General features: G+C 31.6%; 1 protein-coding gene across 1 annotated transcript in view; it reads right to left on the minus strand.

The window, feature by feature from the left end:
• Positions 1 to 18,135, minus strand: part of Kdm3 (Lysine demethylase 3) — a 114,201-nt gene that overhangs the window by 30,357 nt on the left and 65,709 nt on the right. The window contains exon 8 of the mRNA XM_085202464.1: positions 5,327 to 5,368. Within this exon, the coding sequence (XP_085058590.1) occupies positions 5,327 to 5,368 (42 nt within the window). The remainder of the gene's footprint in view (positions 1 to 5,326; positions 5,369 to 18,135) is intronic.

Raw genomic sequence — 18,135 nt, forward strand, 5'->3', positions numbered from 1 at the left:
TTTTTGTATTCACGATGTGTGATTGATTGGCTATGGATAGTACATTATACTTTTTAATATAGAAACGACATTGATTCTAAAGAATATTATAATTAGTATACATATTGAATTAATATATAATTACATACTTAAATATATACGCATTACGTAAAAAACATAAAATATTACAAACGAATTATTACGAAGCCAAAATCCAAATCATGTATTAGTTGGCTCGCTCTTTTTATTGAATATTGCATGTCTGTGCAGTTCCGAGAAGATCGAAGTTGAATTGGATCGGCGCCAAACACTTTCTTCGCTGAGATGTAGAGGTCGTTGGAAATTGGCGTTTATATTTTATGAGTCTACTGTGGAGATAACGTATTTACTTTATAAGCAATAATTAAAATTGATATATTTACACGCATTTTATTACTGCAAATTTTTCAAATTATGAGAAACGTGAAAAATTAAAGACATGTTAAGGCCAATAATAAATAATTATAATTAAAATGTCAGATTAGCACAATTTCTCAAAGGTATTGGAAAGCAAATTATATAACGACGAGCAGGTATGACAACCACGCAATCCTAAATTGTCTGATTACATTTGTCAACAGTCATATCTCCTCACACGTCTGTTTAAACAGCGATGACGCAAGGCTGTCGTGTGCACACAATTTAAATAACATTATTTTTCAGACTACACAAACAATGTAGTTATCAATTCCATTAAATTTACGAGCGCGTCGTTCAACAAGTTCGTGTCGACGCTAAAGTAATAGGAACAAAGATCGTGGCTCGGCCTTTGATTCGTGAGTCCCCCGGGGCGAGATGATCTCGACGGGCTACAAATGCCCCCATCGCCTTTTCTTGGAGGTTTGTTATTCTACACGATGTATAATGGACGGTTATTATATCACATTCATAAAACATTTGCCTTATAATATTATTTATTATGATTAATAATAATTGTATTATTTTGAGAATGCACTAGTATTGTAAGTTGTGTATTTGCAACTAATTTTATATTTACCAAAGGTTTGGGGGGAGAGTAACAAAAGATAGCACAGTGCAATTACTTAATTAATTTTTAATAATAATTAATTAAGTAATTGTACTGTGCTATCATTTCTTTAGAACATAAATCGCATAATGACAATGCTATATGCAATAATCGCTGATGTATCGATGGCGCAGACCGCGGGCCGGGAGGGGGAGAGGGGAGGCAGGGGAGAGCGGGTCCCGTTAGGAGAAAGTAGCCGCCTACACTCCGGCGCAGATCGTGACGACTGGACCGGTCACCGGCCGCCATCTTGGATACATTCGATTGGTTTCAAATCTATTAAATAAATCCAATATAGAGACACCACGGAAACAGATAAAATACCACAATGAGCCGAGTCATCGTCGTGTCGACTGATCAATTCGATTATTATTAACGCTTTTTCTAATTTATTTTATGTTAAGAATATTCATATGTTAACTGACGAAATCACTTTCTCTTATGCAGCGAAATCTTTTAAAATGTAGTTATAAAAACGTTCAAAACTATAATAGTCACATTTTGTAGCGTTTTACCCAAACAATACTGCATTATTTTAAAAGCCATGGAATTATAAAACATGTTATAGTTATATTTGCAGATGTTATGCAAATATTTGTAAATATAAATTCATATAAATATAACATGTACAAGTAAAAATTTATTACATTTTATATTTTTTAAGATAATAATGTTAGCAAAAAAGTTGAAGCAAAACGGAAAATCCGCCTGCGTAAACATATACACTAATAACATAATTATATGAATCATATATGTTTTAATATTCAAAAAAAATCATAATAAAAAACCTACACATATAATTTTATAAATTTTAATTACGCAAGAAGTATAATAAAATCACGGTCTCATAACTATGGTCGATGATCGAGGCAGACTTGCTTGACCGGTCACAGGTGCGCAGGAGTTGATAAATGACACACACCTATTACGACCCTGAACTATGTTAAATGTACACATTAGAATTAAGGAACTAAATTCCTGTCCATATCCAAATCTTTTTAGTCTTAATATATCTATATTAAGATATTTACCTAATTATCTTATCATTGCAAATATTTCGTTATATTTATATTTTATTTTTTTCGTTCTGGTGTCGAGGTAAAGCGTGGCGTCGAGTGGCATTCAACACCCCATGGTTACAGAATTCGGCGGAAAGGAACGAAGTGTCTTAACTGTCGGTAACCCTCTGCCTACCCTGGTGTGTGCGGGATACAGCGTGAATAACTTTATACTGGTACACATAAGCTATCTATATGAAACAGTAATTCATTGTATAAAGTAATTGTATATGGGAAATCCGATATGACTACTTTGATTAAGCGAGTGATGGAAAATTCATATCAAAACACGTGCCAATACAATTGTGAAGTGTTCGTGATTTACGTCAGAAGCGAATAAACATTTCATAGACATACAGATATCAAAGAACAAAAAGACATAGAAACACAGAAATCAAAAGTTCCATAATATAATGTTTGTAATAAATTAAATGAAAGAAGAAATAAATGCATAATAAATTAAATTACCATGATCATATTTCTTGCTGCCGCCAGCAACAGCGGCTATACAAGGAAAGATTAATTATCAAAAATAAAATTTAATCGTAGACAACATAATCTTACCTAAAATATTAGTTTTTAAATGTAATTAAATTTTCAAGGACATAATTTTATCGCGCTCCTGTAGTAAGGTATAGCTCTAAGGATTTTTATATTATATATATGTTTATGTATAAATAATATTTGCAAAAATATAGAACTTGTGTATGTTTTAAAATCCGGCTATAGGACGATGACCCTGCGATATGCGGGCTCATTAATGCAATAAAGACAACCGTCGAGCTGCGCGCCGGCAGCGCTGGGGCCTGCCAATTATAACGGTACAGCGCCGCCGCTTACCTCGACTCAACTAGCCACAAAAACAACAAAGTAATCATTTATTACCTTAAACTTTAACAATTACATAATAACGAAGTTGAATCAATATGTTTTTGCTTTTTTATTTAGGTGCTTTTATCCGAATCAATCTAAAATGGCCGACCTAATGTCAAACGACAAAAAAAATGACAAATCCCTAGCAGGTAAAAATAACAGTACATATTCAAAGGACGAGATGTTACAATTCAGGAGTAGCAGCCGACCTCGGACAAAAAATAACAAAAGAATCAGGTAAGGTTTTCTCCAGTCTGATTTATAATGTTTAGTATTATTATTGAGAAACGCCATTTAATTGTGTGGCAGAGTAAAAAACATTGTATAACGCCAACGGAAACCAGTTTGGCTGACTGTTATGTCACGAAAAGTATTTATTGGTCGAGCGAATTAGCTACAGCGGTGGACTTTCACTGCGACTTTCTTGTGCGAGATAAACCACAAATACTGGTCTGACTTGTTCTTCTGACCTCTGTCATGTTCCAGTTGGCGGTGCTCACGAATTCTTTTGTGTAACTTTACACAAATGAACGTGTCATAAGTTTAACATACGTCAATGTCAATGTTGCAATAGAAAGTTTTATTAATGTAACTTTAAGTCATTTTCTTTTAGCACAGATAAAAATATTTTATAAGTTTTTCAAAATTGTCGTTATTATAGACAAATATTTAAGTTTAAATAACATTATATAATAAAATTTTAATTAAATTATATAAGAAATGACAAAGTATTAAAGATGAGGCAACACTTTACAAAACTTTTTTAAGTAGGACTTTACCTAAATTTAAATAACTTAGCGTGGTTACCCAGAGAGAAGGGAGTGCCGTACTCTACGGTCTGTGCATACCTCTTTCGCCTCGTAAATTAAAATTTGTAGACAAAAAACGACCAAAACTACTAATTATTATTATTTACAATTGTTATTTGATCAAATACAATGGTAGATAAAACTATCCAGTCATATTGAACGAACGTGCCCGCAGTAATAAATACTTGTTTTAGATTAATCATATCCGTCCAGTCTTCGCTCACGCATAAATAAGCAGGTGTTCATAAATATAAATACATTTTATCGTAAAGTTGCAGCTATAACCGGCGTAATTGCTCGAACGCACGATCCCAAGTAAACTAAAATAACACGAACAAAAAATGGAAACCGGTTCTCTTCGCCATAAAATGGTTTCGGGGTGTTTCGTGCGATGAATATTCATTTAGTTATTCATTATATCTACTTATGAACACGATATTCGTGATGACGCATCTCAACCGAAGCCTGTTATCGCTTTCATGAAATTAGCCTTTTTCTTAACGTTATTTATAGAGCGGATCGATGGGCACTATAGTCATACTGATTCTAGGAATATAAATAAAAATACGTTCTATAAAATATTCACAAAATTTATAAAAGCTATAACAGCTTTACAATTTATTAAAAAGTAAGATTACCGATATATACACAGTATTGAAATCAAATATACTCAAAATCACAAAACGAATTTCTCTTTCCGTTTCGTTTCCACGTAATTATGCAGAGACAGCTATAAAGAAAGACGTGACCCCGTTACTTGGGTGTTAAATTGAATTTTAGATAGGGAAATATTAATAACAAATGTATTTATCGTCCGCAGTGACCTCTGATTTTTAAATTCGTCGAGTGTGGAATATAAGTGGTCCATACATACGCAGATGTGGCCTGGACAAACAAAGATGCTCATTTAAATGTAAAAGTAGGGACGCTGATCTCGTTTTTTAAACATAAATACGTTTGAGATGCTCTCGTAAGAACTAGTTCACAAATGCCTAATAGCATAACCTGATATTTCAGTATATTGTAATGTAAATATTTTCTTTTTCATATCAAAATATTTACGTTTCTTAGTTTACATTATTTAAGCGACTTTATTGTGAAAGTATATTTTTAAAAATCTCACGACATCCCAGTTGAAAAATGAAGCTTTATCTATTTCTTACCATAATTAATCTTGTATACAAAGGTATTATCCAAATTTATTATAAAATATGGTAAGTAAACTCTCAAGTATTATCCAAAATGCTTATTTACATTTAATTTCCTCTTGTCAGTTAAACCCTGACCCAATCATTACGAATGAAAGACCCAGTTCGTGATTGTTATATAAATTGATATTTATAATATCAAAATATTTGAATCATAAGAGTAGGCGCACCCTTAGGTACAACGTGACATTAAAAAAACATGAAACGTTGCGTTGAGGTGACGACAGTGGTACGCGGGCTATTTGGTATTAAAATGTCTTGAATGTTAACATTCATAATACATGTCCATTGAATTATTTACCCTGGAAAAGAAAGACGAAATATAAAAAGTACCTTTTTTGGTTATTTCGGCGGGTTCTCGTTCTGGTGAGGAACCTGGAACAATATTGAATGTTGTTATTAAATGTATACATACACAAACGTATATCTAACATATTTTAATAATATAAGCGGTCGTTAAACGTATTTTAAACATTACTTCCAAAAGGTAAAACATTTATTCCAGGAAATATTTATATTGCGCAGAATGACGGTCCAACTTGCACTCGCAGTAACCAGTTTCAGCAAGTAAAATATGCAAGCAATAAACAATGACTTTTCTTATTTTTTTATGAACATGCACATTGCACACATATACAGATGTGTATGAGTTTAATATACAAAAAATACACAAGTTTCAACTATAAAAGGAACCAGCTACAATAAATCCATAGAATAGTACCTGCATGAAAGCTAGTTATAGTATAAGTATCAAGCAGGTGATCAGAATAGCAACACTGTGATATCTATTTGTGTCCTGCACAACCATGTAGCTGGCGGTGGGGTATTAACCCATAAAGTTACATGCGTCACAAAAGTAATAGCCCTGCAATTCCCGTCACCAGTACATAAATGACTTATTAAAAACAAATTAATAAACTTTTCTGTAAATGATATAATTTATAAAAGTTTTTTGCGCTGAAGTTTTTGTAATGGACATATTTAGCAACACAATAAATTAGATATAAACCGGTCATAAATTTTACCAGATAAACTTAAAACGACACACACCACTGCCGTCGGGCGTTGCTACTCGATATTCTTTATCGCAATTAACCTTATTTTCCTCCAACCGTATAAACCGTGACCAAATTTGGACCGGACTTGAACGACAGGCAATTAATTCATCGAAAAACCTGATATCCATAATTGAAGTGTAGGCGTAAAACGAGAAAACAGCTGGCTTATTACTGCTTTGCATGACTTACTTGACATTTTATAAAAACCTGTTTGTTTGTAAGTTATGCAATGGAGAATAGACGGTTAATTATATGCAGCGACTGTTGACTGCTTAGCACGATCACCTGTCATTCGACGTAAAATATAACCAATATTACTATTAGCATAAAGAATCTCAACGCGTTTATAATTAAATACACAGATTATTTTCATTCGAAATGTTTTTATCATCTTAAATTGAATTGCATATTTTATATTCCGATTAATTTTGTTTTATTAATCTCTTAGTGTTATCTTTTGAATTTTAAAGGAAAATAAAAATTCCACCAAATCGGCTCTTGACAACAACAGTTGTAAACTTAGTAGCTTTATTGCTTATGTATAAGGATACGTCAAAAACTTACTGAAGTCAGACTGTAAAACTTTTAGTCGAGATCTGTGCAAGCAATATTTATTATCAAATTAATATTTAAATAAACTATAAATAAACAAATCAGTTCAATCAGGTAATTTATTAAAATATATTTTTTTCTTAAATAAAAAAAAAGAAATCCAAAATGTATGTAAGAATTGAAAATATTGTATAGTAAACATAATAATAACGTAATTTAGTAATAAATTATCAAATAAAACTCGTTTCACGAAACATTAATGTATTAAACATGAACATGTCGTATGCAGCGATAACCTCGTTTGAAGTTGCTTTAAAAGATTTCCTGTAACCGGCCATTATTTACTGGTTCCGACTAATAACCGTCAGCATACTTAAGGGAGACCAAAAAACATACTATTTTTCCCTTAAAGGTACCGCGAGCGCCTTTCTTGATCGGCATGCGGTCCTGCCACTCGCTCAACTGGTTTGAACGTGAGAATGGAGCAGCCCGCAGCGTGCGTTGCCCGATATACCCCCTGGGGGATATCTTGAACTAATTTCGCTCAGGCGAACTCAAAAACTTTTTTACGTCTCTAAAAGTGGAATGAAAGTTGTGATTATACATGTGTTTAACCTATTGTTTTATAAATATATTATGTGTATTTTAGCTTAAAATATACACTAGATAATTTTGAAAAATCTTAGATAGACTTAGATTATGTGTAAAATATCACGATTAATTAAAACTTGGCAAATACTTGCTATACAACAGATAAATAATATTTTAAGAGATCTCTGTTGATGCGGCATGATATAGACTAAAAATAGCAATGTTTTCATATATCCAATATGAGTTTACGCAGAGCTAGCGTTCACGGGAATGAGGTCAAACGAGTTGGCATACGTTCTCCCGGTCTTCGGGCGCACTGTTGAAATAAAACAACGTCAATAAATATAAGTGCCACTTCAAAGTGGGAGCAACGGACAAAAGAAGTGAAATCGAAAAACTGAGCCAAAGAATATAATGGTGCTATAATTTTTTTATATTATGTAAACTAAATATTTGGGCAATTTTCGTTTACACTAGTATGGGAGCTAATCACTAGAGCTAAAAAAAGAATTATTATAATTGTAAATTTCTGATAACAGATGTTTGGTTAAAAACAAAGCATAATTTAAGTTGAGGAAGAGGCAGAAATATTTTAGTCTGATTCATCATTTATGCGAATTTGCGGGTACTCATATAATTTGTATATTGTGCTGTTAATATGAAGCATTAACAATGTTAAAAAAAGTTTACTCAAATTGTTTTAGGCACTCATCTAAACTTACTTTTTAATTAATTTAAAAATATCAACACTCAGAAATATGTATTCAAAAAGTGTTGAAATAATAAGATATTATGTAGCGTTAAAAGCGCTACATAGAGTATGAAAATTAAAATCACAATATTCTATAAATTTAAAACATAATACTTTTCTTTTAAGGTAATTTAAATATTATTTAAATTACCTTAAAAGAAGAAAGAAGAAGAAATTTAACAATAAAAGTTACATCTTGACAAAGAACTTGAAATTACACTTCAACTAAATGAAGATATTGTTAAACTTGTCCTGTAAAATATAATAAATACTAATGTGTTCAAAATGTAAAAGTTTAATTAACGCTAATAATTGTTATATCTATCTCTATCATCTATCTTTTGAACTTGATAGTTTTGGTGTTCATATTTCATTCTATGAAAAATGTAAAAGTGTATAATATTTACGACATTGGTCGCCTTTTACTGTTTTTAACCAAATAAAAAGTAATATGTGCAATTAAACCTGCATATATGAGTATAATGCACTATAGAAGAATAAAAAACAATAAGAAATTGTTCTAAGAATAAATAAATATTATCTTATTAAATTCGTTTAATTATACGTAACACGAATTAATGAAGTTAAATTTAAGTCAAGTTTTATCGCATAATGAATTAAAACGGTGGAAATGAGGTCATACTACTTCCACCTAGGTTTGCGCATGAAGCGTAATTACTTTTAGTCTAATATATTATGTAGATATGTATATTCATATCATTTAGGTAAAGTAACGCGTTAACTGGTTGACCGTGAATAAAACTAAATTGCTTACATTAATTCAATTAATTTTACATTTTCTTTGTATACAGTAAATTATTATAAAATTTTTTTTGGGCGTTCTTTTATTATGGAAGTAAATATTTTAAGTTTGGCACTATTAAAATGTTTAAGTGACGTATTTGTCTTTAGAACTAATATATTAAAATATCGAAATACAGCATAGTTGTTAAGACATATGTACATTCTGTTATACATTCATGTACACAAAACAATCGTTACATTTTTATAAACAGTAACTAAAATGTAAGCAGATCAAGGTAGAAGAAATCTTCATGGAGTTACGTCGATATTCTCGCTTATTGAATTTAAATTATTTGCGTCAACAGAGCATTATAATTTCAATGTATTCACAGTCAAGTGTTGTCTCATTTTTATTTAAACATTTAAAGAAACTGGATTAATGTTTAATAAACAGTTATGCAACTGTATTCAATAAGTATTTAAAAGACGTTACAAGAAGCCATTGGAAAGGCAAAATTTTAGACGCGTTGTTACACACGCGTTGTTTGTCGTATATTTAAATGATAACATATATTTTTTTTGGTTGTTATCCCCTATTCTCTAACTTATATTAAATATATATTATAGAAAACTACATCGTTAACAAATAATATCATTCATGGTATAAGCACACTCTATATAACATACAAGAATAGCGATAACAAAACCTTCCGTGAACTTGAATAATACCCTGTCATAAAAAGTTCTAATTCTGTAAGAGTCGCAGAAGCAATAAAGGTCGTCGTTAATGCGAGCTCAATTCCCATGGCCGTCGGAAACAATAACAGATTTGCGAGTCTCGAGCACATAAAATGGAGAACAATCGGTCGAATGGAAACCAGAGAGCGATATAAATCAAAGCAAGCATTGCGTGCACGGCACCGGCACCGGCCGGCCATAGATCCTCGAGTTTCGTTTCTGCACGCCTTCCCACCGCGCTGGTTATAATTACCGAGCACTTTCGCCAACCTACCGCTCGACGCCATCTTGCTATTTATATTGCGAAATGGCGGCGCACAGCACGTGTTCCTTTTCTACTGTTATTTTGAATAACTCACCTACCGACAGACACACACCTACTTGTGGGTATGTACGTAAATAAAGTTATTTAGAAGAGCGCTTCAATTAGCTATGAAACTTGCGAACAAGGCCTTACAGAATTTACATTGAATAGGAAGCCGTTAAGTTGCGATGTAACCGAGCAGCAGTGAAGGTCACGTTGTCCAACCGACTGTAGTATTTATCTTGATATCCGAGTAGCCAACATACTAACGAATTTAATTTCTTGATAATATCTTAATGTATGTTACAATGTTACATTTATACATACATGTATGACTTTTTTAAATCACCTGTTCATTTAATTGTTTTTTATTTAGTTATTAAAATGAAGGAAGTATTAACATAAAAATTGCGCAAAATTATTTGAGTAGCGTTTTCGTTTATAAATTTAAATTATAATTCAGCGCAACATATAATTTAATACTAAATTAGTCATACAGTCATGCTTTATATTAAAACTAGTGGACCCGGACGCGGCTACGCCTGCTTAAACTATAAGAATATTTATTAAATATATTTTCAGTTTTCAATAGAATTAGTAAGAAAATATAAGCTTAAATAATCAAAAAGAATAATAATTAGAGACATATTATTAGAAAAATTATCTGAGAAATTGAAAACCAACATAAGAAGAAAAAGTAACTAAAGGATATTCTTAATATTAGAAAAAGTACCTAGAACCCGTGCCTTAAAACTACCTAAAAATATTTTTTGCCAGCAATATCAAATAAAATAAGAAGAGAACCAAAGTGTCATTTTAAATGAATTATAAACAGCAAATAAAGTTCGAAAATGTATGAAAATTTATGAAACCATCAACGTCATCTGCCCGTTCGCGGAGGTCATACTCATACTATGCCGCCCGTAGGCTAGGTCATTGCGAATCAGTGACATCTCCCTTAATTATTTAATAGAATGTTACACAGTAAACTTTAATGTCAATCTAGATAAAATGCTAAAAGTGACTATAATATTTATTTTCATAAGGATGAATATCAAAATGTCGCGGTAACGGTTGCGTAGCGAAGCGACGGTTGTTATTAACATGGCAGAATAAATTGCATGTCAAATTAGAAAGTACTTTAAAATATATTAGTTTATATGTGTAATGTAATGTTATATAGCCTATAGCACTTCTGAAGAATGCAGCTTTCATACAAAACAAAAACAATGTAAATCGGACCAGTAGATCCAGAGATCTTAGCGTTCAAACAAACAAACAAACAAACAAACTCTTCCGCTTTATTATATTAGTATAGATATTTATTGTATGTGTATATATATGGCTCTAAGCTATAACCACAACCACACCACAGACCGTTGATAGATCTGTTATTAAATTTCCAAGTATAGGTAACGGAAAGATGGTTTTATAAACATTCATTTACCAAAATGTAAAAGCCGTTATTGAATTTGTTAAATCCATATAAGTATCGATTATCAGCTACTATCTCTTAGATAACATAATCGCTCAGCTAATAATACATGACTGGTATGATGCTGATAAAATATATCAACAGCAAGTAGGTCAAACTAATGCCATTGTATGATTTTATATAATTTAATTGTAGCTAAAATATAAAATGTAAATATCTTTTCCCCTATATAAGCATAGGGAATATAAATAATTTAATTGTTTATTATATATGTACATAATCAATTTCCTGCTGTCAGTTTTGCAATTCGGCACAGGAAACCGAATTCAAAGACAATTTCTATGCAGATCTTGCAAAGGCGACCGTTTAGTATTCACAGAGTTTTGCGGGTGACTATCAACGCCGTCCAGCGCCTTCTACATATGTATGAACGTTCTTGAACACAACACACGTTAGTTAGCCGTGACACACATCTACTCCGCAGAAGATTTAATTAGTGAACTTACCTGCACGGCCAATACTGAACAGCTTTTAAAGTTGATCAAAATTATTAATTAAATATATATATTTTTTGTTATACAGTAAATTTTATAATTTATTAACACAATTTTTTATTACGTTGCCTTTCTATAAGTAAATATTTTATAATTTTATATTATAAAGCTTAAAGTCATGTTTGTTGAACGTCAATGTAATTTGTCTCTTATTAATGTAGCAATCAGAGGAATTAATATGAATATTATTTGCATAAGAGACCATTAATTTGGTCAGCGCTCAAAGTTAAAAGGTGTAAATTAACGGTATACATACATAAGTACATATCGAGATACAAAATCTTTAATTATTTTCCAAATTGATGTTTATCAGCAAATAAACTTTTACCTGTCCTTTATTATGTATGGAATATGGAATATAGAGAAGTACTTATAAAAACAATATACACATATGTTCACACATTTGCTCTTAACACATGTTAGCTAATGATTCTAATCTGGTACGCCACGCGGGTGATAGAAACTACAAGCATTCAATATTTATATTTAACATTTAGGAATCTAAATTAAAATAACATGGGAGTGACCGAGTCGAAGCCAAATCTCGTATCAGAGATAGCGGTAACAAATTCTGCAAGATCCGAGCGACCAAATGGAGCTGGCACAGCAAAAAACGTAAATCGCGAATTGCAATAGAAAAGAAACGAGAATGAAGCATGCAGAGTGGTGGTGCGCGACGTGGGAAAGCGAATGGCGGCATTGGCGGCCATCTTGGAGAGGGTCCATCACGTGTCCGCGCGTCCGCCTGGCAACAGAGTACAAACGACAAACGGAGCGGAACAGTTCGTGCGCGCCACGTGCTTTTTTGTTTGTGCAACATTCCTCTCGCTCGCGTGCTGTTGATTGGCGTTCACCCTTCGGTTAAAGATAAACTAGAATGTCACTGCGGGCTCCTGTTTTACTATGTGTAGGCGCAGTGTGCACATTCCATTACTTTTGTAATTAAATTAATGAAAGCTCAGAGGACCTAAACAATGTGTGAATGTATAGGTCTGTTAGAGATAAATCTCAAAGTAATCTCATGACCTATGACATAGTTATTATGATGATTTTAAAACGTACTTCCTTCTTTGTACTATAATTATACAATAAAATGTAAATGCAACGAAATTAGTTTAAGATCAAACAATAATCCTTATGAGGCAGTCGCGTGTGGCGTTGGTGGTGTATACTATATAGTTTCTTTCCATATATTAATGTATTTCGTGACAAACGTTTCCTCGACTCATCACGCCATGCCCATTGCCCATGCGTGACTCACTATTATACTGTTGTTATTACGTTAAGCGTTGTTGCCAGCTCTACGTTATATGTAAGGTACATTTTTTTGTGTCTCACCTTAACATTTCTTTATAAATAAATACTCTAATAACGTCTCTACGTTGTGAGTATAGAGATACTGCTTTTTTTACTTAGTAAAATTATTTTGTTCGAATTAAACTGCGCTTACTGCCTTCTTAATCCGAAAGGCTTAGTAATATAAAGTACAAATTTTAAATTACATCCGTTCGTGTTTAAAACACATTTATCCCACATAATGAATGTTAGAGGGTCAGTCGTATATGTACCTAGTAAAAGTAAGTTGACCTGCTTCTGTGTATTTTCAAAACATTTCTTTAGAAATAGTAATGTACCCATTCTAATTGTTTTAAACACACTATTTTTTAAGCAATTTTATTTATTATTTATCTACAATTAAATACCGTTCGTCATTGTTTTTAATCAAATATAAAAATTTTACAAATCATATTCTATTTACATTTTACAGTAATATAAAATTATAAGTAATATTTAAATTATATTCAATATAGATAAATATTCACGAGACTATTGATAATTTAAAATGAATTAAAACAAAAACAAGATCTCAAAAGGCATTCGTTGCGGTCGCGCAATTTGTGAAATTTTATGGAAAAAATATGCGAAAAAATTTAGGCAGGTAATAAAAAAAATAACGGAAAACGAGTCTGGTAGGATAGGGACAACCAAATCTGAAAGCGAGATGAGGGAAGGAGACAGCCGTTGACGCCATCTTGCTTGCATCGCAACTCTTTAGTCACGCGCGGTGGCGCAGCGTTTCTATTTTTTGCGCGTTCTCGTTTGACCTCGTTGGTTTATCGTTATCAACCGACTCCAATAATAAATGGATTTCGCTTGTCGTGCAACGAACAGCGACACAACAAGCCCCGCAATAACATAGATAACCTTCATGCGGGGATCATCTAATTTATGTTTATGGAGGAATCGAGAGCCAAGCGATTCATTATTTAAATCTTAATCAAAAATAATAAAAGATTACATTTAACTTTTTTAACATTAATATTTTTATGTAGTATAATTTAGCGTTCATGATTGTTATTTGAAATGTATATTTTATTTAGCTAATTTGTGAGTTTTAAGCAAGAGAATATTATATATTTAGATAGACTGTTTATCAAGATTAGCAATTTTCTTAAATGGAAGTAGAAAATGAACTATGCTTTACTTATCCCTTATGATTTCTAACTTTTTGTTAATTAATTAATAATTTTGAACCTTCAACAAAGTATTTGCTTTTACAACTCTAGCAATTATGGAAGTCTTAGGATCAAAGTCAAAGTCAAAGTCAAAATATCTTTATTTCATAAAAATGCTTAACATTTACTTGGACATGTTATTGATCTTGTTATTCATCGATTGGGAGAGTAACTATATTGTGTAATTGAATTTGTTTAATCTTTTACATTTACATTATAATAATTATTATTATAATAAGAAAATTATTTAGCCAAACATGGGCAGAAGCTTTCCTTTTTGACAACAAATATTCCCAGAGGCGGCGCCCGGTTCTCAGAACATTAACAAGAAACTTCAGGAGACAAGTCAAGGCCAGAGTCAACACGAGCCGACAGAAACAAACGCCTGTGATCACGTTTAATCGATCGTGACTCGAGTTGTTTTGTTAAGTTCGAAATAATACACAATAAGGTAAGTTATCGCGTTTTGTTTAATATCTAATTGTCTATTGTTTAAGTTATTATTCTATCACAAGCGTGGTGTATTGAGATTTTATTAAATATTTATGATTATGATTAAATAATATGATTTATTGAAAGACAAGACCTACTTTTTTTTCCTCACGTTATATCCTGCATATAACGCAATCTACCAATTAAAAACAATGAAATTATTACAACTTAAATTGTCCCTAAGAATAACTTTTAATGTATTCTTAGCAACATTATATGTTGTAATAGTTTCAGCCGTTTTCAAAACAAAATTCGAGACAATGAATAAGAAGACATTATAAATTAACTCGGGTAATGTAATACAAAGTTTATTCGTAGCCAGACAGCAATTACGACGGGAACTTCAAGCGGTATTCACGAACACAGAGGTGGTTTGGAGCAATCCTCCCTCAACACCCATCACTCGCCCTCTTTCAAACTCACAGTGTGGGCGAAATTGACAAAGTTCTACCACCCTTGCTTCTATCCGATTATTTCGGCATCTTTAAGGCTGCTTAACTTTCTTTGACAATCTAAACAAAGGAAAAACTTTAAAATTTAAGCGACTTGATTGAATTTCTTTGAAGCCATTCAAATTTATATAGCTCGGATATTTCATATTTGAAAACCAATAAGTGGATAGTGATGTACAGCGAAAAGCAATGCAATGAAACATTCAAATAAATATAAATGTTGAAATTTCTATTACAAAAATCATAAATTTTCAATAATAATTGTATGTGCTTAAGTAGTTTACTTTTAATTCGTAAGTAATAAGTTAATTAATTTTTTTTATAATTGAAAGTACAGTATCGAGTTTAATTTAATGCTCTATAATGCGTTTCCGAGTACCAATATTTAAAATTAACTTATTCAAATTAAATTAAAATTAAAGCCTATAGACAATTAAAACACTTAAACAACTCTTAAATAAACACGTTATACAGAAGATGTCGGAAGCGAAAGTTAGAAGTCGGCCACTTATCCTGAAAGTTCGGAAGCTCGTAACTTAGTAGGATCTTAGCAACTCTAAAAATGTATAATAGGGAATTAATATATATCCTTTATTGTGTGTTATTAAATTAACCATGACTTATACATGAATAAAGTATAATAATATAAATATCATGTATTTTTTAAATTAAATTTTCGCTAAATATATTTAAGATGTTTTCGTAAATATGTTCTTATTAAATTACAAAATAGGGAATTAGGTATAGCGCGCACTAGTGATTTTTGTCACCGTGACTGTTGCGCGACTGTCACCGTGTACATTACACTAAATGAAGGTGCGCGCATTTGGATACGTGACAATTAGGTGACTTTTTGTCCGCGGAGTCCGGCAACACGCCGGTGACGCAACTGTCACCGCGTCCATAGATTTGTATGCCCGTGCGTGCATTAGCAACTAAATGTCACCTCCCCCTTGCGGTTTCCATACTAGTCGTCTTACGCATAAACATGAAACAACAGCATGTTGCATTGCAGCACAGAATTTTTATGTCAATAATTGCGTCAAGTTCATCACCAAGGCAAAACGTGTGTTTTCATGAAGATGAAATGGACAATGACAATACTGATTGACGAAATTGAGTTGAGGCCATTGCTCTATGACAAATGAAAAGTTAAAAGCCAATATTTTCTACATTTGCTTTTTTTTCTATTTCTTAATATAAGTGCACAGACAACCATCTCTTCGAGATCCATTTTATCAAATGTAAAAAATTTCGTCACTGTCATCGCAAGTGCGCGCATTGGCGAAAAGTATGGTGACATGTCAGTGACAAAAAGTTTATTGTCACCGTGACAAAAGTCACCAGTGCGCGCTAAGGGTTAGAGATTAATTATTAACGATAGAAAATGGTTTGTTGTGTCACTAATGTCGATAATTTAATAATAACCGATAATGTAATACCCGTAATTGAATATTGTTTTACTTTACAAGTTAAGAAAGCTATTAAAGTTTTGGCCTTTTCGCATAACTCTGACGTGGCTCACCTTGTATTCGAACTTTCGGGAAAGTTGAAAAATATTTTTTATTAAGATGAAAAATAAGTTTAGTAAAACATATTTATATGAAATAAATTTACAATAATAATATAGATATGAGTATGACTAAACTGAATGGAATATAATTTGTATTTTACTGATTAATAGACTTGGATATTGAAAATGAAATTAGTATTCATTGAAAATAGAGAGGCAAATTTGGATGGAATGGTATCGAAAACAAATAAATCAATTAGTTTCAGCTTTCGTGGTTATAAAGGATAATTTGTAAAATGGATTCTGATTTGAACCGATTTTATTACATAACTGAATTTAAAATGACTGAAATCGTGCAGATTTTTCATTTAATAAATAAATTCATCATCAATCATTATACTTAAATGTTTTAATCGATTTTATTATAACTATTTGTGGCATTTTAATCGATTTCCTGTAAATTGTAATACACGAAGAGGTCAAAACAATAACTGTAAATTAAGCCCAAAACTCATTAAAAGCTGGTTGGGGGAGTAGTGAAGTGTTCTCATGTATACGATAAATCGTGTTTTACGCAATCGAACTTTAATTAGTCTCGCAGAGTTTGAAATTATTATGGTCGAATTGGTATGAACTGCCATTAATTTTGACACGAGAAGATTACTTTAGTTGAAGTTAAATAATATTTACAAATATATTGCTTATAAATTTATAAGAGCTATTTCAGATATAAAGATCCAACAATTACGGAGAAGGAAAATCATTAATCTATCTGTAGTTGATATATTCACTTGAAACACAGTTATCCCAAATTTAGATTGGCTCATTTCCAATTTTATAAAAGAACTTTTCTACAGACAACGTGCAATAAATAAAAATAGAATAGATAAAAGAATTCAAGTTATTTAAGGAAATGCTGGTAAAAATTATCGCCAGTTATATTATTTCAAAGTTTCTTTAAGGACACAAAAAAGTATCGGTTATGTATAATACTAACAAAGCCAAAATAATTAAAATATATATATATTTTTAGAATGAATATACTTTTAGAACCAGGAGTAGGTATATAAATCAAGAATTGTTTCCAATATGGAATTTCAAAACATTAGTAACCAGTGAAATATTGATAAGTCAACATTCTTATATTTTCAGTGTCCTTGAGAATACGGTATGCAAATTATCTTGATTGGACTGAAGCCAATACATTTGCTCCGGCGCGCTGCATTGGTTTCCTTATTAAAAAGCATTTCGTAATTAAGAAATAGTAAAAAAAAAGCATTTTAATGCAGTAAATGAGAGCATAGTCTTCGAAAAAAGCTTGTCTTTAATAAATTACTAAAACATTTGACGATTCAAATGTTACAAATAAAGTAAATAACGTTTTTCTGAAACTAATACTTACACAGTATGAAAAAGATATTTTTAATTACGATTTCCTTTAT

This window comes from Heliconius melpomene, chromosome 18 (assembly GCF_056956725.1).
Source record: "Heliconius melpomene rosina isolate 202511_hmr_F chromosome 18, ASM5695672v1, whole genome shotgun sequence".
NCBI lineage: Eukaryota > Metazoa > Arthropoda > Insecta > Lepidoptera > Nymphalidae > Heliconius > Heliconius melpomene.